This window comes from Bos indicus, chromosome 22, assembly GCF_029378745.1.
Source record: "Bos indicus isolate NIAB-ARS_2022 breed Sahiwal x Tharparkar chromosome 22, NIAB-ARS_B.indTharparkar_mat_pri_1.0, whole genome shotgun sequence".
Classification (NCBI taxonomy): domain Eukaryota; kingdom Metazoa; phylum Chordata; class Mammalia; order Artiodactyla; family Bovidae; genus Bos; species Bos indicus.
In genome coordinates, this window is record NC_091781.1 from 47,879,360 (window position 1) to 47,907,032 (window position 27,673).

The following is a 27,673-nucleotide window of genomic DNA, read 5'->3' on the forward strand; positions in this document are numbered from 1 at the left end:
TGCTGTGTAGTTTTAATTCTGGAAACTGCTCTTCTCTGTGTCCCAAGGAATTGCCTCTCCCTTTTCTTTGGACTTGAAATTCCTGTTTTGTATATCTCATGGCCTCCTTTTTTTGGTTTACTCCCTTGTTTTTGATGGAGTCTGTCTTTCAAAAGCTTCCTGAAATGCAATGCAAGAGACATAAATTTTAGTAGACATTTTGTGTTTGAAAATATCTTCACTCAGCTAACTTGACTCATCATTTGGCTCAGTGTGGAATTTTAGGCTGAAAGTTATTTCATTGTAAAATTTTGAAAGCATCAATTGTTTTCTGCCTTCAGTTCAGTTCAGTCGCTCAGTCGTGTCCGACTCTTTGTGACCCTGTGAACTGCAGCACCCCAGGCTTCCATGTCCATCACCAACTCCTGGAGCCTACTCAAACTCATGTCCATTGAGTCGGTGATGCCATCCAACCATCTCATCCTCTGTTGTCCCCTTCTCCTCCTGCCTTCAATATTTCCCAGCATCAGGGTCTTTCCAGATGAGTCAGTTCTTTGCATCAGGTGGCCAATGTAATGGAGTTTCAGCTTCAGCATCAGTCCTTCTAATGAATATTCAGGACTGATTTCCTTTAGGATGGACTGGTTTGATCTCCTTGCTGTCCAAGGGACTCTCAGAAGTCTCCTCCAACACCACAGTTCAAAAACATCAATTCTTTGGCACTCAGCTTTCTTTATTTATAGTCCAACTCTCACATCCATACATGACTACTGGAAAAAACACAGCTTTGACTAGACCTTTGTTGGCAAAATAATGTCCGTGCTTTTTAATATGCTGTCTAGGTTGGTCATAACTTTACTTCCAAGGAGCAAGCATCTTTTAATTTTATGGCTGTAGTCACCATCTGCAGTCTTTTTGGAGCCCCCCAAAATAAAGTCTGTCACTGTTTCCGTTTATTTGCCATGAAGTGATGGGACTGGATGCCATGATCTTAGTTTTCTGAATGTTGAGTTTTAAGCCAACTTTTTCACTCTCCTCTTTCACTTTCATCAAGAGGCTCTTTAGTTCTTCTTCACTTTCTGCCATAAGGGTGGTGTCATCTGCATATCTGAGGTTATTGATATTTCTCCTGGCAATCTTGATCACAGCTTTGGTTCATCCAGTCCAGCATTTCTCATGATGTACTCTGCATGTAAGTTAAATAAGTTTTCTACCTTACAGTGTTGGTATTGAGAAGTTAAAAGACATTCTTATTCTTGGTCTCTCATATATGACCTGCCTTTTGCTCTGTTCCTGGAAGATTATAGAATCTCTTTTGTCACTACATTTCAATGTGAAACCATGGCTTGGCCCATCTTCACCCATGTGCTGGTGCGTGGAGAGCAGATTCTCTCTGGACCTTTGCCTCTCTGTGCTGGGAAGCTGTCTTGAATCTCTTCTTTGATTCCTTTTCTCTCTCTCTTTTTTCCTTCTGAAATTTCTCATTTTGTTGGCCCTCTGGATCAGGCCTCTAATCCCCCACACCGCCTGCCCCCTCCCCAGCACCTTTCCTACTTCTTAGGATTTTTTTCCCTTGCTTTCTGGAAGATTTCCTAAACTTTATGTTTCAACTCTTGTTTTGAGTTTTTAATTTTTGATATCACATTTTAAAAAATAGTTTCTTTTTGGCTGTGTTCGGTGGGTTGCATGGGCTTGTCTCTCGATGCAGCAAGTGGGGGCTGCTCTCTGTTGCGTGCACAGGTTTCTCGTTGTGGTGACTTCTCTTGTTGCAGGGCACACATGGTCGGTAGTTGCAGCTCTCGGGTTCTAGAGCACAGGCTTAATAGTTGTGGTGTATGGGCTTAGTTGCTCCTCAGTTTGTGGGATTTTCCCAGACCAGAGATCAAACCTGTGTCTCCTGCTTTGGCAGCTGGATTCTTAATCACTGAGCCACTAGGGAAGCTCTGATATCACATTTTTAACTTTTAAAACCTATTTCTTATCTCTGAATATTTGTTTTTAATAACATGCTATTCTTATTTTAAAGATGTGGCAATGTTTCTTATCTTTCAGAGGATGTTAATTACTCCTGCTTTTTTTGTGATGATTCTTCTTGCATAATCTGGTTTCTCCAAGTTGCTTATTTTATCTGTTTTTGTCTCTAGCTTTATTATCTTTAGATACCTGTTAATTCCTCGGTAGGATTTGTTTGATTATATTTAAGAAATCGGGACTAAAAGAAAAGGCTGATTGGAAGCTCTGAGCATGTAGGTAGCACTTGTCCATCTTGAACTACCCAGTTGGGAAGGATCTGGCTGGCCATTTGTTGGAGAAACCTAAATCCATATCTTTATGTGTTCCTTCTTGTGCTTGTCATATTAACACAAGAAGTCTCTTTGAGTCCATTGCATGGCACGTAGAGGCAGAGGCTGGGCCTCCTGGCATTCCGTATGGTAATCCCTGTTTTGGACAGCATGCACACCCTCAACTGTTCCTGTGTCCTCCTGCCCAGGGATCTGATGTTTTACTGCCTAGAGGATAAGTCTCATCTTCTTTAGGGAGGGGAAGGGACAGTTATCCTGGGGTGTGGAATAGAGGAGTTACTCTGGGATTAAATGTTACTTGGAAAGATCTCTCAGATGAGCACATGAGTGAATATTGAGTATGTTATTTGATGAATTTATTTTCTAGTCAATTTCTGAGCATGAATTTAAGGAGAACATGAAGCTTGAGGCAGTGAACCCTCTTCTCCCTGAAGAAGTGTGTGTTGCCACCATTACTGCAGTGAGAGGCTCCTACCTGTGGCTCCAGCTAGAGGGTGAGTGTCAGCTCCCCTGAGAAGCCTTCCTCTGAACACTCTTCGTTGCCTTCCTGTTTACCCCTGTAATGTGACTTGTTCAACTTAATTGATTAACTAAATAAGGTTCTTGTTCAGAGACTTCTAATTTATAATTTAAGACCTAAAAAGTTGTCTTCCTGTCCTTGACCTTCACATTTTAGGAAATGAATTTGAATAAAAGCCTTCACTTATAGGGTCCCCTGTTTTCTTGAAGGGGAAAATATAGATTAAACAATATATATTTTGATATGACCAAAATATATGAGCTTGAGCATTAATAACCAGCTTATTCAAGAGATTATACTTTGGTTGTCCCCAACTAGAAGTACCAAAAAGTATGTGAAATTGACAAGATATATTATACTAAAAGTAATACTCAGTGATGGAACAGGTTTGTGAACAGAAAGTAGTATATGAGTACTCATCTCTACAACTAACTATGTTTGGCCTGGATTTTTTTTTATTATTATTATTCATTCCCGGATAGCCAGACTCGGTTCTTATGTTGTTCCCAGTTTGCAGAGTTAGTGTTTAACACAGGGATCAAGAACCATATTAGGTATACATGTTTATGCAGCCCCTTCTGAGCAACTTGTCTTTATCAGTTTCTGATTTGAGCTACCTTTTCTACCTCCTGGCTTGTGCCTGAGTACCAGAACTGATGTTTTTTAAATGAGTAGAACTATAACTTTTGCCTTTTATTTTCCAGTTATTTCATGGAATTCACTACCATATTTGTCTACCATCTGAATATTACTAGTAGTTCTACTAGCTTATTTGCTGTTCCCTAACTAAGGGTCACCCTGTACATTGACTGCCCGTTTTGATCATTATTGGGGGACAGTTTACTCTTTTATAAATGTTTGTTGCACATGAAAAAGTATGTGTGTATTTGCTCTGCCGTGTCTGACTCTTTGCCAGTCTATGGACTGTAGCCCACCAGGCTCCTCTATCCATGGACTTTTCTAGGTAAGAATACTGAGGCAGGTTACCATTTCCTGCCGACTGCAGTAACTCTTCCCGACCCAAGGGCTTGTGTCTCCTGCATTGGCAGGCGGATTCTTTACCACTATGCCACCTGGGCAGAAGTATGACTTTTGTAAAGGAAACTTGCTAAAGAAACTTTGTGTCCTTTGCAACAGTAGAACACTGGATACTGTCTACTAGAACACTGTCTAGGAAGTAGTTTATGAAGAAACTATTCAGTGGTCTTAAAATTGTTTTTTAAATCTAAACAGGTTCTAAGAAGCCCATACCTGAATTTATTGTGAATGTGGAATCAATGGATATATTTCCTTTGGGCTGGTGTGAAACCAATGGCCATCCCCTTAGCACTCCTCGCCGAGCACGAGGTAACTGTCTACTTCTGGGTTGAAGGTTTGATTGTTAAATAGTATGTTGTTTGGCTGTTATCAAGAGGGATGAATCTGGACATTTGAGAGAACAATAAAATTATATTCTGGTTATCCGTTCCTGCCTAGGAAATTATTCATTGCAACAAAACATTTATTATCTCACAGTTTCTATGGGTTAGGAATCTGACACAACTTTGCTGGGACCTCAGCATCGAGTCTCCGGTGAGGCCACATTTCAGGGTGTCAGGAGGGCTCTTGTCATCTCAAGGCCGAACTGGGGGAGGGTGTGCTTCCAAGTTTACTCAGATGTTTGTGGGCAAGAATTCATTTCCTTGTGGGCTGCGAGGCTGAGGGCCTCTGTTCCTTGCTGGCTGTCAGTTGGAGGCTTAGTTCAGTTTCTTCCCATTTGGGTTGCTTCATGGGGACGCTCACAGCACAGCAATTGGCTTCCATCAGAGCCAACAACTGTGAGAGGAAGAGATTGAGCAAGAGGCAAGTGCCCATGTTTAGTAACCTAACTCTAAAGTGTTCCTGCCCCTTACTTTTAAATATTGAAAGGTATTTGTATACCATAAAATAACCTCCTTTAAAGTACAGTTGACCCTTGAACAGTACGAATTTAAACTGTGTGGGTCTACTTATACATGGTTTTTTCAATAAATATATACGTCAGTACTGCATGAGCCCTGGTTGGTTGAATCTATGGGTGAAGAACTGCACCTGCAGAGACTGGAATGTAAATTTATACATGGATCTTTGAGTGCATGGGGGTTGGCACTCTAACCCCTGCATTGTTCAAAGGTCACCTGTTTTTAAAACCTAGTTCTGTGTATACTTAAGTAGCAAATACTAGAAATACGTATTGATATGTCTTTATACAGAAAGCCAAAGTAATATTTTTATGCCTCCCTAGGCCAGCTAGCTTCATTTTATATCCAGAGGATATAAAATTGTATAGCTGCTTTGGATAACAGCCTGGCAGATCCTCAGAGTATTAAATATAGTTATATACTCATGAGAAATGAAAACATATATCCACAGAAAAACGTGTACACAAATGTTCATGCTGGAAACAGTCCAAATGTCCATCAGCTGATGCATGGATAAACAAATGTTATATCTCCATAATGTGGAGTAGTCTGAAATATAAAGGAATGAGGTATTAATACACACCAGAATGTGGATGAAGTCTGAGAACATTATGCTAAGTAAAAGCCAGTCACAAAAGAGCACACGTTGTATGATTCCATTTATAGGAACAGGCAAATCTAGAGAGAGGAAAAGTAGATTGGTAGTTGCCTAGGGCTCAGGGGTGGTAAATAAAGAGGTGATTGCTATGGGGTACCAGGTTTCTTTTTGAGATAATAAAAATATTCTCAAATCAATTGTGGTAATCATTGCCCAACTCTCTGAATATACTAAAGACCAGTAAACTGTGTGTAGTTGTCCCTCAGTATACACAGGGGATTGGTCCCAGGATCTGCCATGGATACCAAAATCTGTAGCTGTACATGTCCCATAGTTGGCCCTCTGTCTCTGCAGTTTTGCGTCTGAGGAACCGGCCAACCTCAGATGGTGCAGTACTACAGTAATTACTGTTGAAAAAGTTCCTGTATAAGGAGACCCGTGCAGTTCAAACTCATGTTGTTCAAGGGTCAGCTGTAAGCAAATATTAGCTTAATGCATATGTAACTTTCCTTTGTCTTTTTATTTTTCTTGACATTTATTTATGGATTTTTTTTTTCTTTGTACAGTACACAAACAGAGGAAAATTGCAGTGGTTCAACCAGAAAAACAGTAAGTAATAAAAAGTATGTTAAATAGAAGAAGGAAACATAAAAATGTTTCTGTTCTTCATCTGTTAAAAAAAAAATGAGTACAGATCTTCCTCAGCTTATACTGGGATCATGTCCCCAAAAAGCTAATGTAAGTTGAAAATATCATAAGTTGAAAAATGCATTTTACATCCTTAACCTACCAAACATCGTAGCTTTGCCTAACTTAAACATGCTCAGGACACTTATATTAGCCTCCAGGGTGGAAGAATCATCCGCCACAAGGAACACCCAACTAATATATTGACTGCTCTACTGAAAGCAAAGAACAGAATGGTTTTAAGTGTATTGATTGTTTACCTTGTGATCTCCTGGCTGATGGTTTGCTGCCCAGGATCGTGGATCATCCCGCATAACATTAGCCAGGGAAAAGGTCAAAAGTCAAAGTATAGTTTCTGCTGAATGCATATTGCTCTTGCACCTTCATTAAGTTGAAATATCATAAAGTGAAACCACTGTCAAGCAGAGATCATCTGCAGTTTACTTGTGTTTTGAGAGGCCCACAAGGCAGTCTGTAGTTTGCTGCTCACATAAATGCAAGTTCGTTTGAATGTGCAGTATCACAGCACTGTCTACATACTGTTGTTTTCCCCTTAGAACATATAAATAGCTTTTAAAACAATTGCTTTTTTTAAAAAAAGTATGATCAAGGAAGCAGTTTTTGCTACAGATTTTGCAGTCTGCCACATTTGCTTTCTTCTTAGATTTGAAGGAAAGTAATCCTCACATTTTATTGACCTTAAAGACTATCTCATTACATTTTGTTGCTTTTTCTTGATGCAGAATACCATCCTCAAGGACTGTCCATGAGGGTCTGAAGAATCAGGAGCTGAGCTCCACAGACTCAGGTATAAGTTCAGACAGTCTTAGGAAAAGATGACCTTTAATTTCCTGTAGTGGACTTTATCTAAAAATAACTTAAGTTTATTGGAGTAGCTTCATAGAGGGATCTCTTAATTGTGATTTTAAAGAGTTACAACTGTCTTAAGATATACTCAGTTTACTAATTATCTTTAGGCTAGTATTTCTGTGTGTTTATTTATTTTTTTTTCTGCACAAAAGGTTTCTTTTTATTCATTAACATAGGCAAAGTTATTTAAGTCAATAAATTTTTAAGGATTTTTCACACGTCCTGATTCTTTCCACTGCCAATCACCATAGCTCCTCCAGGGTTGTCATCTTCAAGGTAGCCCTTTCAAAAAGTTCTGCTCGATCCACAGCTGTGATGCCTGCCACGTTGTTTTAGTTGGGCCTCTTAGATCTTCAGTGGAGTTCACTTCAAAGTTTGCCACCTGTAATCTTCAAAGACCCAATTTCCTCAAGCAGTTTACTGTAGGATCCTGTTTAGGGTCAGGAGATGGGATCTGTCTAGTTCTTAATGACAACCGTAGGAAAAAAAAGTATTAGTTACTTTTGAAGATTCTGTCAAACTGACCAGTATAAGAAACTAAAAGGATACTTGTATCAGTAGAAATACCAGGTCTAACATGCACAAAGCAAAAAAACCAACGATGCCAGATACTGAATTTATATCGCACTGTCTTTTGAACAGCCAGCAGGAACAAACTGCTGAATGCAGATACCATGCAGTGCAAATTTCTGTGTGTTTATAATATTTTAGCTATTATTTACTGATCACTTGGCAGTGTTAAAGGCTCTGGAGGTCAATATATTATCCCTGAGTTTCATAAAGAACCTGAGGCTCTCCAGATTGTGCTCTTTTTTTAAACTGGGTGGTTGAAAGATAGATGTTTATTTTTCTTTAAAACCTTTCTATGATATACACACTATATTTTGTCTATATTTTGCAAAAACAGACAGACAGACAGCAACACTGAAAAACATCCTGTAGGCAATACCTGTTAAATGAGACAGGGCTCCTTGTTGGAGGCCAAGCTGTTGACCAGGACTCCTTGGCTCCCTCTTGCTGGTTGTATGACACGTAGCATCTTGGCTCTGTGTTTTAGCACACCTTAAGCTTTTGGGTGGTATTCAGTGAATGCCTCAGAAAGAAACCAAAGCACAGAGAGGTCACACAGCTTATAGTAAAAGGGTGAGAAAGGGAACTCATATTTCTCAAGTTCAAAACTTGCACTTTTGTCTCTTCTACCCACTGCCTTTTTGTAACATCATGGAGGATCAGGGCTGTGCATTTCTTTATTTTTGTTGTATTACTGACCATTCTAATGTCCACTAAAACCACAGAATTAAGATATTAATATCTCATGTGATCATAGCCAAAGTCTTTTTGCTTTGGGTTTTGTTGTAGGTCAAGTTACCTTGGAAGCAGAGCCTGAGATTGATATTTGCATGTAGGAGTTTCAGGGGAGTGCTTTTGGGAACACTTCTGGGAAGACTTGAAGGACACAGGACTGGGCAGAGGGAGAAGTTGAGGCACAGTGCAGTTGTAATAGAATTCCTTTCCAGCCCCACAGGGAGCCCTGGAGCTGGTGGAGCCGCTGAGTGTTGCTAGCAGAGGTGTGGTGGCATACCCTAGTGTTCCCTCAGTGGTCAGCTATGGAAGTGAGCTCTTCCTCCCTCCCCACCTCACAGAGGGTGGGGCCTTGGGCCAGGTAGCTCTCTCCTCCTGAGGGGCAGTTCTAGACTGAGGGTGATTCCAGGATAGACTCACAACTGAGAGCTGTAAACTGGCAGCATTTCCAGGAGCAGGGTGCATCCCCAGAGGGGACCTGGGTGACAGAGATCAAATGGAAAAGTGGGCCCCTACATGTGCTAAGACTGAGTTCTTGGGAATTTCCTGGTGGTCCAGTGGATAGGACTCCATGCTTTCACTGCTGTGGCCCCAGGTTCAATCCCTGGTTGAGAAACGAAGAATCCTGCAAGTCATGCAGCGTGGCCTACGAATAAATTAACTAACTAAATAAATAAAAGACTGTGTTCTTAATTAGAGTGTGAACACTATGTCCTGCTGGGTGCTGTCGGCACTGGGCAAGGGGCTTTCCTAGTGGTCCAGTGGCTAAGACTCTGGGCTTCCAACGCAAGGGGCCTGGGTTCAGTCCCTGGTCAGCGAACTAGATCCCACATGGTGCAACTAGGAGTTCACATGTGCAACTTAAAAGAGATCCTGCATTCTGCAACAAAGGTGCAGTGCAGCCATATAAACAAATAAATATTTTTTAAAAACTGGACAGTTTACATACACTTTTCCTTTGGGTTAACAAGGCTGTCATCAGAAGAGCTTCTCTTTGCGTTGTCTGAAAGTAGAGGTTATAGTGTTTTTGAATTTTTTTTTTATATTTAGTAGCTGAATTGCCAACTACTCAATATGAGGGGTTAAAAAAACATTATATTGGAGTACAGTATTCATACAAAAAATAGTTGAACAGAGGGTTCTCTAGGCCCAGTTACACCCCACAATACCTGAAGAATTTAGAGATGGGGTTGCAGCATGCTTTTAGCCCTCTGAAGAATCCCAGTGATGGGAGGGCTCCTGCATCATCAGAGGCTGCCAGTGTACTGGTGCTAAGTCACTTCAGTCGTGTCTGACTCTGTGTGACCCCATAGACGGCAGCCCACCAGGCTCCTCCGTCCCTGGGATAGTTCAGTGGTTTTAAGGGACAAACCGTAGTTCTGGATATTCACCATCACTGTCTAGAAATATTCTAGAACTGATTGTTGAGTAGTTGGTCTTCAGAAATTATCATGAGTTCTCAAAGTAAATCCTCCACTTCCTGTAGTGATAGAAGCATGGGGCTCTGGAACAATATTGCACTAACCAGGAGTTAATTTGCAGTAAATCAGGATATTCAATTTCAGCAGAGTGATAGCCCTATAATATACTTTTTGTTAAGTATAAGGTATTTCACACTCAGACTGCATGTGAAGCTTCAAAATAAGTCCTGACTTTATATAATAGTGGATATACTGGTTTTTTCTTCAGTAGTCTTGCTTTAGAAGCGTAGGGTAGCATTCTGTTCTGAATATTTGTTTTTCTTCATTTCTCAGTTGTGATTAATGGAAAATATTGCTGTCCAAAGATATACTTCAACCACCGTTGCTTCTCAGGGCCATATCTTAACAAAGGAAGGATCGCTGAGCTGCCTCAGTGTGTGGGACCCGGGAACTGTGTCCTGGTCCTCAGAGAGGTAAGGTTCCTGCCTAGAGTATAAGAACTTAAAGAAATTTCACAGCTGTCTCATAGACTCATTTAGACAAGGATCAGCATGCCATAGATGTGACACCTTCAGGTTTTATCAAAAGTGACTCACATTTCTCGTGTCTTGAACAATGAACCAGGCACGTGAATATTTTTTGCTCCATAGGGAACATTCAGTTGAGCAGTTCTTCACGTGGCAGTTCATCTCTGTCACTGTAGAAAAGTCTTCTGTTAGAGCCCACATGGTCCTCATGCATGACCATGAGAGGTGTCTAAGCCTGAGAGGCTGTGTGGCGTTAACCTGGGACCATGACAGAGTTACATACATACCTGCTGGGCTTGTGCTTCCCCACCAGCGTGCCACACTCCAGGCAACAGATGTGAGGTTATCAAACCTTTCAGGCCTTAGGGTGGTGAGGCTGCATCTGGAGAGGCTGAAGCTTCTGTGTGTCTCATGACTGGTAAAGGATTGGGAAGCATATGCTAAGAGTAATTCTTGGTTTGTTGCGCCTATTCCTTTCTGACCATAATGTTTAGAATATTTAAGAGGGTCTCATTACTGTCTTACTTGCAACTATGGTCAACTGTCATATCTTCAGTACTATTATTTTGTTAATGCTTATTAATTAATATGACTAGACTTAATCACCTAGGTGACATTCTAGGGGATAGGAAGGTTCTAATGGTCTGCTTTGCTTTTTCCCAACCCAAATTTCTGCCTTAAAAATGGAGCACAGGTCCTCACTTTACTGATCAATGCAGCCTATAAACCCAGCCGTGTCCTTCGGGAGCTGCAGCTGGACAAAGACTCTGTGTGGCATGGATGTGGGGAGGTCCTCAAGGCCAAGTGAGTAGGCGCCTCCGCCCTTTTTTCTCACTCATCCTCAACGGGTGTTTCCGCGGAAAAAGTTAGGGTGCTTCTGTTCCCTGGGGCAGTCCTTCCTCAGCTCTGTGGTAAAGGACCAGCTTTGTTTTCTTTGTTTCAGTTGACATCCTATTGTGAGCCAATCCTATTATAAAATATAGTAAAAGTGAGTTACAGGAAATAAGGAATTTAGAAGATATAAAATGCAAGAACAGCTTTTTTGTTATCAGATTTAAGAGCCATAAAATTACTTTGGCAAGTTACTGTGAAAGTTTGTAAACATTTGCTTTTGTTTTCTGACCTGATTTTGTCATGGATGGGGGGGTAGGGCAGTTGGCTGGTTTTATTGGTCTGTGGCTCATACCCATGTATCACTGCTTCAGGATCAAGGAAGACTCAGTAAGAGTCACTGTTTTTTTAGTAGTTAGTGTAGAAGTTATTATTTGAAGACCTGAAACTTAGAAACAGAAAGCAGGAACTTTATTTTGCTAATTTAAAAAACTCAGCTTTTAGCTGTCACAGCTTACTAGATTATAAATTTAAGTACAATATAAATTTCTCATTGTTTTCAGAATCCTCAAACTGTAAGGGACATATAATACTCTTAAGAAGCAAAAATATTTTTCAGGTCTGTTAATATACTTGATTTTTCTCTGTGGAATCACTTGCCCAATATATTTGGTGTCTGATGTCTTCCAATGGCAGATACAAAGGAAAGAGCTATCGAGCTACTGTCGAGATAGTGAAAACAGCAGATCGGGTGACTGAATTCTGCCGGCAAACCTGTATCAAACTGGAGTGCTGTCCTAACCTCTTCGGTCCACGAATGGTTCTGGATAAGTGTTCTGAGAACTGTTCTGTTCTTACAAAGACTAAGTATAGTGAGTCAACTTTTTCAGATTTGTTCACTAATAGCAGCTGACCATACCTCATCTCCTGCAAACTTTTAATTTTGCAGATATTCAGATATAGCTGAGGGACACAAACATCCTGTATAAAGGGCCAGATAATATTTTAGGCTATATTTTGCATATTTTAATATGACTAGACTTAAATCACCTAGGTGACATTCTAGGGAATAGCAAGGTTCTAATGTTCTACTTGTCTCCTTCCCAACCCAAATTTCTGCTTTAAAAATGGAGCTCAGGTCCTCACTTTACTGATCAACGCAGCTTATAAACCCAGTCATGTCCTTCGGGAGCTGCAGCTGGACAAAGACTCTGTGTGGCATGGATGTGGGGAAGAATATGCTTTTGCATATTCTTTTTCTGTTTTATTTTCATTTTTTAAAAGAACACTTTTAAAAATGTAAACCAAAACAGGCCATGGCCACATGTGGACTATGGGCCTTAGTTTGCCAACTTTTATGTACAAACGGTGTATAAGTTAGCTTTTGCCTTTAATAGGATATATAATCCGTTTTTACAGTCTGCAACTATTTGTGTGTCCACTGTGTGCCACTACTGTTCTAGCACTGGGATACAAATGTAAAAAAAAAAATTCCTTCTCATTGAGTTTACATCTTAATGTGGGAGACATTAAGTGAAGTGAAAAAGTGAAAAAGTGAAAAAGCAGAAGTGCTATGGAGAAAAATGAAGCAAAGCAGGAGAGTGAGGAAGGCTAGCAGTTGGGATGTTGTTCATACAGGTGGCCAAGGAAGACTTCCTGGCAGATAACAACCTGAAGGAAGCAGCCAGCCATGCAGACTTCGAGGGAAGAGGCAGGAGTGTGTTGTAACAACACCTGCTACCTCTCATTGCTTATCTTTTCCCTTGTGAAGCTGCAAAAAGAAAAAATCACACAGAATGAAAATTTTAAAATATTGATTTATTTTGCTGCACGGGATCTTAGCTGTGGCACACAGGATCTTTAGTTGTAGCATGCAGGATCTAGTTCTCTGACCAGGGATCAAACCCAGGCCCCCTGCATTGGGAGCTCTGAGTCTTAGCCACTGGACCACCAGCTGCTGCTGCTGCTGCTAAGTCGCTTCAGTCGTGTCTGACTCTGTGCGACCCCATAGACCACCAGGAGGTCCCCAAAATGAAGATCTTAATTTGGAGTCTTGTCAAGGCATTGTACCCAGAGACAAAATTCTGATCCTACTTTTCCTTAAATCCTACAAGCCCTGGTATACTTAGGAGAATTAATATAGAGGTGGATTTTACCCTGTTAAACTTGAAGATTTCTCTTAAGGCACTCTAATTTTGTGCGTCTTTAATTTTACATGTGGGCAAATCACCTAAGGATCTTGGTGAAGTGGAGACTCTGATTCTTCAGGGTGTATCTGGGGCCTAAGTGTCTGCATTTCCAACAAGATCCCACATGCTGGTGATGCTGCTTATCCAAGGTCCATATTTAGCATGACAGGTTTTCTAATCAGTATATGAATCACAAAATCATATAAGAGTCTCACCTTCTTGTTTCCACTTACATTTATTGGAATGTAAACTTCTTAAGAGTGGGGTTTGTCTAGCTTATTACTGTTGTGTCAGATTCAGTACTTAGTTAGGCAGATTGCAATGATTAGGAGCTAAGTGAAATGTACTGTTCATATAAGCACATGTTTTAAGCACACCAATTTGAGCCTTCGGTATTATTTGGATTATGTTACACTTTTTGTCTGAATTTATTTTTCACAATGAGATAATTGAAATTAGCCTAGACTTTAGGAGTCCTTATAATTTTTCCCAATTAGTAATTTAAGTAATATCAAATGGATTTATATTCTCTAGTATTCATTTAGAAAAATTACATTATATTTTGATATTACTTTAATGTATAGCTCAGAGTTAAACTATATATGTGTTATTTTTTGAAGTATTTTTACATTCTATAATTCATATGAAAATACAGAGGACCTAAAAATAGTCATAACAATTCTGACAAGAATAAAGTTGGAGGACTTATTCTGACTTCAAGTTTTACCATAAACTATAGAAATCAAGAGTGTAGTATTGATGAAAGAATAGTCAAATCGAGTGATGGGACAGAATAGAGGGTCCAGAAAGAGAGACAAACGTGTAGCTACAAGATTTTCAACAAAAATGACTAATGGGAAAGGAATTTCTTTCCACAAATGGCACTGGTACAGTTGGACATCTAAATTGAAAAGGCAAAAACAAAACTCCTTGGTTCCACCTCACTATAGACAAAAATTAATTCAAGGTATGTCATAGACCTCTTGTAAAACTAAAACTATAAAGCTTCTAGAAGAAAACAAGAAAAGTACCTCAAGATTTTGAGCTAGGTAAAAGTTGCTTAGAGAGGACACAGAATTCACTAACTAACCTGAAGGAAAAACTAATACATTCAACACTACAAAGTTAAACCTTTTGTTCTTTTAATGATAGTATTTATAAAAGGAAAAGACAGTGCACAGTCTTGGAGAAAAAACCTCATTGTTTGTTTGTTTTGGCATCCCTGAACGGCACAGAGGGGAAAAGGTTCTTAGTACGCACATCCAGCAGAGAACTTGTCTCCAGAATATACTAAAACTCACAACTCACTAAAAAGAGAAGTTTTAAAACTGGAGAAAGCTGGTAGTTGTACAACATTGTGACTACATTAACAGGACTCAATTGTATGTATTTATATGTTTAGTTGTCATGTGATTTTATCTCAATTTAAAAATAAGATAAATAAAAAGAGGAATTAATCTGAAAATAGTGGTGGTGGATTTATCTGTGTCTAAAAACCACTGAATATGTACACTTACAAATGGTGGGTTTTATGTTATATGAATTACATCTCAATTTTAAAAAATGAAATAAGCAGAGAAAACTGTTTTAAAAAGTGAATAAAAGACTTGAATAGGCACTTCACCAAAAAAGTGGCCAAAAGCACATGAAAATGTGCCCAGTAGCATTAGCTGTCAGGGAAATGCAGGTTTAAACTATGATGAAAAATTACTATGTATCCACTAGATTGGCTGAAATGAAAAAAGACTGACAGTCCCACACATTGGCAGCAGTGAACTGAGCAGCAGCAGTGAACCGAGCAGCTCGATCTCTCGAATGTTGCTGGTAGGAGTGTAAAATTATATAACCCTCTTGGAAAACTTGGCAGTTTCTTCTATGTCTACCATATGATCCAGCAATTCCATTCCTAGGTATTGACCCAAGGAAAATGAAAACCTGCCCACTAAAAGCCTTGTACAAGAATGTTCACTGCAATCTAATAATTGCCAAAACTTGGAAACAGCCAGGTGCCCGTCGGCAGGAGAATAGATAAGCCAGTACATTCACACAATAGCATGCTATTCATCAATATGAAGAAATTTCCAGTCCAGGTTCAAAGCACGATACTGGATGCTTGGGGCTAGTGCACTGGGACAACCCAGAGGGATGGTATGGGGAGGGAGGAGAGAGGAGGGTTCAGAATGGGGAACACATGTATACCTGTGGCGGATTCATTTTGATATTTGGCAAAACTAATACAATTATGTAAAGTATAAAAATAAAATAAAAAAGAAAAGAAATGAACGTCTCACACATACAACATAAATGCAACTCAAAAACATTCTGCTGAGTGAAAAGGAGCCTTGTTGGAAAAAGTACTTACTGAATGATTCCTTAGATGAGGTAAAACTAACCTATAGTGAGGGAAATTAGACTAATGGTTACTTCTGGTGAGGGGGACTGATGAGGGAGTGACAATGGGAACTTTCTCCATTGATGGGGATATTTTACATCTTGATAGGATTATCTAGGTTTATGCATTTGACAGTTACTAATTGAACTATGCATTCAGAATCTACACAGTTAAGATTATTCCATTATATGGAATTTAACCTTAAATACTCTATCCATTTTGTGCTATGATAGTAGAATCTCTTGTGGTTTGAGGTACACAAAAATAATGAAACTACTTCATTTTTCTTTGTCATACACATTTAGCACACTACTACGGAAAGAAGAAAAATAAAAGAATTGGGAGACCACCTGGTGGGCATAGTAACTTAGCATGTGCCCTGAAAAAAGCGAGTAAGAGGAGAAAGAGGCGAAAAAATGTTTTTGTTCATAAGAAGAAGCGCTCCTCTGCGTCTGTTGATAATACACCAGCAGGCTCTCCCCAGGTACGAGATCTGTGATACACCAGTAATGTCTTTAAGCCAAGAGATCCCTGCTTTACAGTTCAAACAGAAAGAATATCTGCAGGTCTTTTTTAAATTCGAATCTCTAGCCAAGGAAGATGGTTTTGTGGTCCAGGAACTGATTTGTCTGGAATTTCAGTGACACATCTCCCCTTGTCCTCTAGGGAAGTGGGGGTGAAGATGAGGAGGACCCAGATGAAGGGGATGACGATTCCCTAAGTGAAGGCAGTACATCTGAGCAGCAGGATGAGCTCCAGGAAGAGTCAGAAATGTCAGAAAAAAAATCATGCTCCTCCTCCCCCACCCAAAGTGAGATATCTACATCACTGCCTCCAGACAGACAGAGAAGAAAAAGAGAACTTCGCACTTTTTCATTTTCTGATGATGAGAATAAACCTCCTTCACCAAAGGTACCCATTTTAAAACTACAGTGTTCTTTTTTCTCTCTTGACAATTTCCCTTGACAATCTAATGGTGAATGATATTGGCATTACACTTACTTCAATATGGAGTCAGTTGAATTTCCTGAGTCTCTTTTTAAAAGATCCCAAATTCAGATTTCCTTGCATTTCAAGGATTATTTGGAGATCAAATAATAATAATCCTTATCAGGAGGAAAGTCCTTCAGAATGACAGCTTATTTTAAGTTACAGAAGTTTCATTGGTAGTTTATTAGTAGTCTATTAGTCATTTAGTTTAGGGAAAACTGTCTTTTTGATATTTTTTATGATATATATGGTTTTATAGAAATAAAGTATTTATCTTTTTGGCTCCTGTTAAACCATTTTGTTGGTAGATTCATATATGCATATTATATAACCCATACGCACATTATGAGAATGGAAGTTGTTAGTGTTTTAAACTTGGATTGCTTGTAAAATATAGTCTTTGAACAGAAGTGGTTAAAAATGATTTCTCCTGATAATTTAGATAAGCCTTCTCTTATTGGAAATACCAGCCCATTCACTTCTGCACCCTGACAGACTGTGAGCTAAAATAAACCAAGGAACAAATGGAAGATTTTAAAACTATTTTCCACTGTTAAATTATCCACATTATTTATATTGAAACTTTGAGATACATTCTTGTCCATTGATAGTTCTTATTATAAAAGACAAACAGTTTCTCAGTGCCTAATGTGTGTGGACCTTTTGCATATTTGCTGGGAGAAATCATGTCCTAAAAGCACTTTGAATTCTGCCTTTTAAAGGGTTATGACTTTCTGTAGAGACTTTCTTAGAATGAAGTAGCTCTAACACCATTTGTTTTGCTTTTGTTGTGGGAAATGAAGGAAATAAGGATTGAAGTTGCTGAAAGGCTTCACCTGGACAGTAACCCCCTGAAGTGGAGTGTGGCGGACGTTGTGCGGTTCATCCGATCCACAGACTGTGCTCCGTTAGCAAGAATATTCCTAGACCAGGTATCACAGAGACCTTTAGTTTTTAGTAATGCGTCTCTTTAGCAAAGGACTGTGGATACAATAGCAATAGCAATTTATTTACAAGTCTTAGGAAAAATACTTCTATCCAAACATAAAAAATTATTTCCCTGTTTAGGAGTAGAAACGTGATAAAAAGTTATTTATCTGACTTCCTTCACAGTTGAAGCAGATTGTTACTGCAGTCTTATTTTTCCTAAGAGTTTGTTTGCATCCTCCATTAAATAACTTAAAATCAAGCATGCTATACTTAATTATCCTCTTATGCCAAAATAACAATTTGCTTGTTTTAAAAAATAATTAACATCTATAATATGTTAGGATCTAACAGAAATAGTCTGTGACCTCAAACAGTGAAATAAATTTTGTTTTGATAATTGAGGAGATTCACAACTGAACATCTTTGAAAATCTTCTCAGTTCAGTTCAGTTCAGTCGCTCAGTTGTGTCCGACTCTTTGCGACCCCATGAATCGCAGCACACCAGGCCTCCCTGTCCATCACCAACTCAGGAAAACATTGTAGTTTATAGGTAATATTTTCTTTCAGATTTAGGAAAGTTCCTCTAAAAAGATGATTCTTTCGACACATTTAGTTGTCAATTACAAGGCTAGTTAGTTTACTGGATTTCTGCAGAACAGAATAGATTCTTACCTGTGGTAAAACTTCTATTATTCATTCTGAAGATTCATTAGTATAGAGGACCATGCTGCTGCTGCTGCTGCTAAGTCGCTTCAGTCATGTCGACTCTGTGCGACCCCATAGACGGCAGCCCACCAGGCTCCCCTGTCCCTGGGATTCTCCAGGCAAGAACACTGGAGTGGGTTGCCATTTCCTTCTCCAATGCATGCAAGTGAAAAGTGAAAGTGAAGTCGCTCGGTTGTGTCCGACTCTTAGCAACCTCATGGACTGCAGCCTACCAGGCTCCTCCGTCCATGGGATTTTCCAGGCAAGAGTACTGGAGTGGGGTGCCATTGCCTTCTCCAAGAGGACCATGAGAGGTATTTAAAAGCAAATAATGAAAAGCACAGGGACCCTGATTTTGACAAAACCAAGTGAACCAGGGCTGTCATGGTTGAGTTGCCATTCATGTGCAATCACAGATAATTTGTATTTTATGCTTTAACAGGAAATTGATGGGCAGGCCCTATTGCTCCTTACTCTTCCCACTGTTCAAGAGTGCATGGACTTAAAACTGGGCCCTGCTATCAAACTTTGCCATCACATAGAGAGGATCAAGTTCGCTTTTTATGAACAGTTTGCCAACTGAGAAGGACAACCAAAGTAGGCTGTATCTTTGAAGCACAAAATGCAGCAAATCCTTCGCCCTGCTCTACAAGTGGAGCTGAAATAGTCCCAGGGCTCTGGGCCTGCAGGTGTCGGCTTGCTCTCTTTGCACTTTCAGGGAAGGAGGACCCACGCTGAGGAAGCAAAAACTGCACAAAAGTGGCTCTCCCACCAGTGAAAATGTGGGCATCTCTTGTTCATCAGATTGCAATTTTAAAAAAAAGATTGTGAAGAAAAGACTCATATAAAGAAGAATAAGCATTTCCACTGGTGTGGCCTGGAAACGAAGAATAATCAAGGCTGCTGGCAAGCAACCTTTTGATTTTCTTTTTGTTCTCTCTGTTCCTTCCCATTGTAGATGGAACTTTGTTCTCTGCTTTCTCTTTCTTGGGAAGAGAGGACATAGCTTTAAGTCGGCACTGATTTGGGACTGTGCCTCAGGCACGTCAGTGCTTCATTGTCATGTGTTTTAAAGCTTTTTTAAATTAAAACGGTTCATTTTGGGGATGATTATGTGGCTCTAGGGTTTTGAATGTACAGTCACACTTTGATCCATTTTAAAATCTATTCTTAGGAGTTCCTTTGTTTACTACCTCTGTTGATAATTGAGCTCGTAGCCCTGTCTGAGGTTTTTTTAAATGATGCCATTTCTACATGAACACTAAAACTATGACAGAAGTTGGAGGAAAAGACACTGTTTTCTTTCTTAAGAGTAATGTGTGGCACTCACACCAGTTCCTTAAGTGACTGATCTAAGAACTCTACTGTCATCGCTTTCCATCCTAACCTCGGTTGGGCTGCCTGTTTCAAGTAATATCTCAAAGACTGTTGCTGTTTTAAGTTGAATTGCTCTCTCCCCACTAGTTCTCAGAGGGACTTCCATAGCTTTTATTTTGTATTTACTTTTCTCTACAGTTGTTTGTCCAACTTTCATTTTGAGAGTCCTTACTTTGGGTAAAAATCAGTAGGTGTTTCCTGGACCCACAGTAAAGCCCATTTCCCCATTTTTCTCAGTGTCTCTAGACAGATAGTATAGAAGCACAAAAGAGAAAATACGTTTTGGGGGAGGGGGGAAGTGATGCAGAACATCAAGTTTCTGTCACAGTATGTTCTTAGTGGCCGGATAAAGATTGAGAGATGGTTAAGGATTCTAGAAACATCTTTGACAAGTCACATTTACATTTTCTTTGATCGAACCTTTAAATTGAATGTATTCTACAGTCAGTTCCCACTCAAAAACTCAGTTTCCTTTTAACTGTTTCTTTTGACCCAGCTCAACTTGACATTAAACAGAAAAATTTTCACTTATGATTGCACTGGCTGTTGGCTGTAATAGAAGAATAGCATTTACTGTACTGTTTCTGCCATGAGGAATGAGGAAAGATACATACATAGGTTGCTTCTTTTAAATGGTTTGCTTTGCTGAATGGTTTTTATTTTTTTTAATTATCCTAGTTACCTACAAATTTATAACCTAATCATTCCTCTTCAAGATTTGAAAATGTTTTAAAACGACAAACTGGGTAAATTCTAAACAGTTATACAAATATAAGGTAATTTTGTTACAAATTTAAACTGATTGTGATTTTTTTTCCTTTTCTTCCCTGCTGTTCCACCTTTTTTTTTGGACCTTGGCAAACATTTTGTAGTCTGACTCTTCTCTTTATTGGATAATTTATGAACCACTTGAGTTCAAGCCCTCCAACCAAACCCTATATTAAAGCATCAACTCTTTGCTTAGGTTACTACCAGCTATACCTGGAAAGAAGATTTAAGTAAAATTAATCTGTTTGAATGTATTGGGAGATCCAGTTTTTAAAGTTTTGATTGATTCTGTGCCACTGCAAGAGAAGCATATGTAGGATGCTTGGGAACAATTAGTCTTAAGTAGATCAAGTTTGGGGAGCAGGTATCTTGCATAATAATATTTTCTGAGAGCGTAGCAGTCAACACACTATGGCAAGTTCCTTGAAGTAGATCACTGGAATAGAAAAGTCTGGAATTGATTAACATTGTTGTCTTATTTAGGAAAGTGGTATTTATTTTCTAAGAGAGAATTTACCAAATGTAATGTAACAATGAATATATTATCTCTCTTTTGACCTCTTCAGAAACCATAGAATTTAAAACACCTCCCTTCACAAGTGAGAGGGCAGAGCCCCTGAAAGATGAAATGCACGGACCTAAGTACAGTCTCTGATCAGAGTCAGACCCTAGCCAGCTTGTCTGTTTACACCATGATTAATCAAGCTCAGCTTTCTCCTAGAGAGAAGCTGACTTTAAACTGGACAAGTCAGTAGGGTTTTCGTTAATATTGTTTTGCATTCTCATACCAAGATAATAGTTTATCAGGCAACTACAGTAAAGAAGCATGATATACCCCCAGCCCCTCCTCCCAGATATCACATAAGAGAGGATAATTATTTGGGAATTTTAAAGTAGGAAAAGCTTCCCTGATAGCTCAGTTGGTAAAGAATCTGCCTGCAATGCAGGAGACCCCGGTTCAATTCCTGTGTCGGGAAGATCCACTGGAGAAGGGATAGGCTACCCACTCCAGTATTCTTGGGCTTCCCTTGTGGCGCAGCTGGTAAAGAATCCGCCCGCAATGTGAGAGACCTGGGTTTGATCCCTGGATTGAGAAGATCTCTTGGAGAAGGAAAAGGCAACCCACTCCAGTATTCTGGCCAGGGGAATTCCATGAACTGTATAGTCTGTGGGGTGGCAAAGAGTCGGACAAGACTGAGTGACTTTCACTTCAAAGTATAAAAAGGGCTTTTAAAGTATACAGTTAAACTCCATTTGCCTCAATGTTGCTGGGGCTGGACTGGACAGCAGTGATCGTCTGATTCTTTTGATTCTAAAACAGATGTTAAACCTGATAATAGCTCACCATGTTCGGTAAGATGTTTGTGTATTGCCCATAGGTATGTGAACTTTGTTTTTTAAAGATACCAACCTCTTAAATTTGTGAGAGGTACATTATGAGGGACTGCATTTATCTAAATTTCACCTTTAGCTGGCTCAATAGCCTCCCTAAAGTCAGAAAGTTTTCCAGCATCAATTTTTGATCCTGAGTTGACAAGCTTGGAAACAGGTGAATGGATTATATCATACTTCTGGACTTTGAAGTTGATTAACCAACATAGACCTCTTATTGTAGTGTCAGTGTGTTAGGGAGACCTTTTACCGCCCGTGAAGATTTGCTATGACATTTTGACTTTACTTGGTGGGCTTCTGGGAACTCATGCTATTTTTTATTTGTAAACTACCTACCTCCATCTCTCTCAGTTGAAGCAGAATTGAGGTGGCTAATGCAGGAAATGCACTAATAGAGTGGGAGGATACTTTTGTCCTGTCTGCCTTTCTTTAGTGATGTAGGTGGCACCCAGCATACATGAGGTCAGAAAAAGGTAGTTACCAACCTCTGGAAGAGTTGGGCTTCTTGGGTAAATATTTATTGAATTATGATAGAGGCAGATGTGGAATGCCAGTTCAGAACTTGACGTTTATATATTTCTTCTCCTGAAAGCAAAATTATTCTCACTGTGAGAGAAAGGGCATTGGACCAAAGCTTCCTGAGGACTTGAATACATTTTATTTGTTCTCATCCCAATTGTCCCTAATACAGCACCTGAATACAGAGTGAAAGCTTTAGGAGGGATCAGGTTAGATAGTATTCAGAACCATCCCCTCCCTCAAGCCAAAAAGTATCTCTGGGGCACACACAGAACATCAGGGAACTGTAGGTGAGATTTAACTAAATGGGGACATTGGGAAAACTATCATAGGCACTTACATATACTTGGCACCTATCACCAAAGACTTTGCTGTAAGACACCGTGTGCTGGTTTGATTGATGCCCACAGATGCTCTGAGAGAGTTGTTAGGAGCATAGCCTTGACAGTGGAAACACACACCAGGTTTGAACTTCAGTGGTGTATATTGGGGATTTTGTGTAGTTGTGTATGTACGTGGAAGTTCAAAAGTGTTCAATGTTATCAGTTGGCCTTTTGAAGATGGAGAAGGCAGCACTAACAAATGAAGTATAAATCTTAATGGGGACTGTGTACCCCCTTTAAAAATTTGAATGTCTTTGGTCTTTGGGTCCAGTGTAAATAAGCATGTGTCATAGTCATGATGCTGGCTCAGAAACCCTGTAGGACAGAGGCTCCTGCAAAACAAAAGAAATCAATCACTTTCATGCAAGTGTAATTCTTCCTTGATTTTATTCACTTTACAGTGTTTTGCTAGTGAATTTTTATGATTCTCTCCCATTGTGTGAGGATGTGCATACTTGAGAAATTTGAATTTATCTAAATGAGCCTCCTGTGGACTTGGTGTTTTGGAAGAAAAGTTCTAAAGTCCAGCGCAGTCCAGATGGATCTGGTTCCAAGCCTGCTTGCCTGGGATTTCCTCTGTACCTGTTTCAGTTTTCACAGGTAGTTCTGTTTCTAAGGGGAGCCTTAGGGGTGAAGGTATAGAAGCTGATGGGCCCTAAGTGCACTGGAGGTCAATTTTCTTCATTCTTCTATTTCAGAAGTCTTAATATTTTTGCAAGAACCAGCAAAACCAGGAGTAGGGGTTGGAGGAATGGAGAAGTAGGGCTTAAAACTCCATTCCATTTTGTCACTTCTGACTTGATACACCGTTTGGGTCTGTCCTGGTGCTAGGACCTATCACAAAGGACTGTCTTCAAAGGGAAACAAGCCACAGCCTTGTTGGACACGTCTTTAACTCCAGCAGCAAAACTGGGACCCAGAGCTCTCGGGAGGCAAAGGATGACACTCACTAGTGAAATGTAGCTTTAATACCATTTCTAATAGGTGTGCCTGTTCACAAGATGTGTGGGAACTCATTCCTAAGGGTTTTTACATGTTTTAGTTAATCTAACTATGCCTAGCTAGGAAGAATGGATGTGGGCAAATAGTGTTGAAAGAATGAGGGTAGGCTTCATGGGGCAAATCCAGTCACAAAGCAGATGACTGAGGAAGATAACAGAGTTAAGACATAGTTAAAACTGGGCAGTTCCTTATCTTCTTTTGCAAGAAATCTCTAGGGAAGTGGACTTTGAATGTTTCTCTGGAGATTTTAAAGTGTTTGTTTATTTTCCTCTTCTTCTTTTTTTTTTTTGGTTGAATACTCTCTGAAGACAATCAGAGGCCTGCCAGGGTGGGACTTCCAGCTGGTTCCAGCACTGTCCTTAGGCCTCTTTCTAACACTAACTCATTGGAATTGATGCAGTTTGTTTAATGGATATTGTCCTTTTTTTTTTTTTTTTCTTCTTTTTTTTAAGCTGCTTCTTTGGAACAAAATGAAATGCATATTGCATTGTGTCCTTCCTTCTTGCTGTTTTTCTCTTAAATTTAAAAGTTATGCATTGAGGATAAAGTACATTTAAGAAATATGCGGAAGAATACATACTAAAATAACTCCCATCAAATTTGATGGTATAACTTCAAGGGATTAAGAAATAACTATTTTGGATGAATATTTTGCTCAGTGGGGTTTTTTTGGGGGGGGGGTTTGTGAATAAGTGTATATAAATGTGTGGTATATTACGACAGTTTTAAGTGGTCGTCAGAAAATTAAAACAGGTCTTAAGGTATATATTTAACTTCCTTTGACAGCAAGGAAGGCGTTTGACCAGAGTAAATCCTTCAGAACTTTGCAGTGGGACCTCAGAGAATCATCTCTGAATGGAGGAGAAAGTTCGTGCTTCAATAAAATTAACCTTTGCAGAATTCTCCCCGTCTCTCCTGCCGTCTGATCCTTTCCCCTCTGGATTTGGGTGCTTTTTAACTGCAGTTCAGAAAAGATAGGGAGAGTAGAATTTCCCAGAGTGAGCTTGCTCCTGTCACTGGGGACTCTGCTCCTGATCTCTGAAGACTGTTTGTTGGTCTTTACTTTTGCCTTGGTACAGCAGCAACTGGCCTTGGGATTCCTCCACATCTGGATGTGCAGAGCACTGCTTTGTCAAAAAGTGCGTTTTTCAGCTCTCTGTGCAATTTCCCTTGAGCTGTGTCTTCAAGCGATCAGTAATCTCCTTGAAATGCCCAGCTGCAGTCTCTTCTGCTCTAAGTTCACATCCTACTGTTTGGTTCTCTCTGAACAGGAACTGTACCTTGAGCATACATACCCATAAGGGACCTTCGTAGACTTAAGACAACGGTAATGCAATTTTTCCTTACCTGTTTATTTTCTTAATTTTCTGTATTTTCCCATGGTCAGTACTTGTGGAGAGTTTTAAATTTTATAAATTAAAAATCAGTTTAATTTAAAAAGCATTTTGTTGCATGCTGTCTGTGCCAGGCACTATACTGGATTCAAAAGTGTGAATAAAAATCAGTTCCTGCCCTCAAGAGGCTCACACTCGGCTGGAAGAGAGAGGTGTGTACAGCCGTCTAGCAGTCTAGACTGCTAAAAATTTAGCAGTCTGAAAAGTTCCCGTGGAGCAGCCAGCACACACAAAGTAATCTGGATGCATGAAGCATGGGTAGCAGTTCGTGACGCAGGGAAAAGGAAACTGTTCCATATAGCTAGAATGCTATGTATAGGCACAGAGGTGTGGAAGTACATTTTTTAAGAGAAGGGCTGGAGAATTGCTTCTAAGGAACCAATTAGCATTTGTGTTCCCCAGATAATCAAGTTAGTATTCCTATTAACCAAGAAAGCTTTTGGATAGCATTTAATGTTTTATGTAATTGGATTTTTTTTTAATTGAAATTTCTTGATGGCTATCTTAAGGGAAAATTTCCCTAGATTTGATTTTTATTGTTCAACAAATGTACCCCAATGTCTACTGGAATAATACTGTGTACATTGGCATTAAGTGGATGCAATCCTGATCAGGGACCTAAGAACACCAAGAGATGTCTGGAGAAAAGCCAGAGGTGACTGAGAGGGTAGATGTGACTGAGAAGGGTAGATGACAGAATGGGGGCTAGAGGTCCTAGGTGAGGAAGAGAGCAAGTTCCAAGGAGTCAGAGTTGAATAAGAATAAATGTGTTTATGTGGAGGGAGGCTCTGGAGACTGAAAATACCAGCAACCTGGTTTTCTTTTATGAATCACGTTCAAAATTAACAAGATGGGGATATATTCACATGTTTACAGTATATACCCCATATATTTCTATATGAAGGCAGTTGGATTGAAAGTGACTATGTAAATTACGTTTATGGGGGAAAAAATGGATTGGGGCCTGACTGATGAATTTAAGCTATGCCTCTTGGGGACTTCCCTGACTCTCCAGTGGTCAACACTTCACCTTCCAATGTAGGGGGTACAGGTTCCATCCTTGGTCGGGGAGCTAAGATACCACACGCCTCCTGGCCAAAAACCCAAAACATAAAACAAGCGATATTGTAAAACATTAAATAAAGACTTAAAAAACAGTCCACGTCACCCCCCCCCCCCCCAAATAATCTTAAAAGATCAACCTTTGGCCAGTATATTGGTACTAACAAGAAAGGTAGGACGCCGAAAGTGTGGGTTGAAAGGAATATCAGTTTTCCTCAACGACCTGCCTCAGAATAATCCATGCTGCTTGCCGAAATGCAGATTATTGGCTACCTCTCAGAACAACTGAATCGGAATCTGAGGGAGGAATTCAGAACTATTTGTTCACAAATTCTTCAGGGGTGAGGGGTTTATCTTGGAGGGGAAAAAAGATTTTAGATCTTCGGAGAAGGCAATGGCACCCGACTCCAGTACTCTTGCCTGGAAAAGCCCATGGTTGGAGGAGCCTGGAAGGCTGCAGTCCATGGGGTCGCTGAGGGTCGAACATAACTGAGCGGCTTCACTTTCACTTTTCACTTTCATGCATTGGAGAAGGAAATGGCAACCCACTCCAGTGTTCTTGCCTGGAGAATCCCAGGGATGGGGAAGCCTGGTGGGCTGCCGTCTATGGGGTCACACAGAGTCGGACACGACTGAAGTGACTTAGCAATAGCAATTCCCTGCTTCTGCCCTCAGGACCAGGAGCTCGGGGTCCAGGGTGGGACTCTCAATCCGGTTTGAGCAGCCCGCCTCACCTGGTCCGTCCTACCTGTGGTGAGGACCCAAGACACCGCCCCCCTCGCCGACCGGAGCCCCGCCCTTCGAGAGGTAGAGCGGGAGCGGCCAAGGCCCGCCTCCACGCCGGGTCTGGCCAATCAGGAGCTGCGGTCTCGGACGTCACGTTACGCGCGGCGCTGAGTCGGCCGCGGGGCTGAGGTACCGGCTCCGGGCTCGGACTTGGGGCTCTGGGCTCGGTGGCGTGGCCCCAGCAGGTTGGGAGGCCCGGCGGGCGGGCGGGCGGCGGCGCCCAGCGCCCCTCGCCAGGCCCGCTATGCAGGGCCCTGCCGGGAACTCGAGCCACTCACTGACGGGAGGGCCGCCCTCCACAGTCGCGTCCGGAGCGGGCCGCTGCGAGAGCGGCGCGCTCATGCACAGTTTCGGCATCTTCCTGCAGGGGCTGCTCGGCGTCGTGGCCTTCAGCACGTTGATGCGTGAGTCCGGGACCCCCGCCCTTCCTGAGGCCTTGCGCCTCAAGCTTCTGGCCCACCGGCCTCCGGGACCCTCCTGTCTGAGGAGTTCAGGCCTTGGGCCCTTTGACGAAGGTTCCTTACTCGCGCGAGCCCAGGCTGGACATTCCCAGACAACGGGGAGCTCTGGCCCCAGACCCAGGGTCCTGAGTTCTTCATCTTATCGCGTCAGCCTCTAGTCAGGGGTCACTCCTCCTCTCTTCACACCACGCACGCCTCTCTTCTGAGATGTCCCCCTGCAACCGTATCATCGCGAATTAAAGCTACCTCACTTGACAGCCTACGGCCATGACCCGCAGGTGGCATATTCCTTTCAGCCCCCTCTTAAAGTCTCTTCTTAGCCTTAGCCTCCCCATCCCCCAGTCT

General features: G+C 40.7%; 2 protein-coding genes and 1 non-coding gene across 17 annotated transcripts in view; 2 read left to right on the forward strand and 1 right to left on the reverse strand.

Annotated features, from left to right (window-relative positions):
* Nucleotides 1-24,528, forward strand: part of SFMBT1 (Scm like with four mbt domains 1) — a 121,699-nt gene extending 97,171 nt beyond the window's left edge. For 14 of the 15 annotated variants that reach the window (XM_070776505.1, XM_019984845.2, XM_070776503.1 and 11 more), the window contains 11 exons: nt 2,650-2,776; nt 4,036-4,149; nt 5,907-5,949; nt 6,771-6,835; nt 9,954-10,093; nt 10,842-10,951; nt 11,675-11,850; nt 15,865-16,043; nt 16,226-16,471; nt 17,353-17,481; nt 18,627-20,359. In XM_070776505.1, coding sequence (XP_070632606.1) covers nt 2,650-2,776; nt 4,036-4,149; nt 5,907-5,949; nt 6,771-6,835; nt 9,954-10,093; nt 10,842-10,951; nt 11,675-11,850; nt 15,865-16,043; nt 16,226-16,471; nt 17,353-17,481; nt 18,627-18,767 — 1,470 coding nt within the window. In that variant the 3' untranslated portion in view covers nt 18,768-20,359. Of the gene's footprint in view, nt 1-2,649; nt 2,777-4,035; nt 4,150-5,906; nt 5,950-6,770; nt 6,836-9,953; nt 10,094-10,841; nt 10,952-11,674; nt 11,851-15,864; nt 16,044-16,225; nt 16,472-17,352; nt 17,482-18,626; nt 20,360-23,024 lie in introns of those variants that run through there. The other variant, XM_070776513.1, reaches the window with a different exon arrangement.
* Nucleotides 7,445-7,581, reverse strand: LOC139178756 (small nucleolar RNA SNORA8). The gene has a single exon (XR_011563248.1). It is a non-coding gene; the product is annotated as a small nucleolar RNA SNORA8 (small nucleolar RNA).
* Nucleotides 24,529-27,002: 2,474 nt separating the features above from the next.
* Nucleotides 27,003-27,673, forward strand: part of STIMATE (STIM activating enhancer) — a 54,155-nt gene continuing 53,484 nt past the window's right edge. Inside the window, exon 1 of the mRNA XM_019984413.2 lies at nt 27,003-27,271. Coding sequence (XP_019839972.2) covers nt 27,112-27,271 — 160 coding nt within the window. The 5' untranslated portion in view covers nt 27,003-27,111. The remainder of the gene's footprint in view (nt 27,272-27,673) is intronic.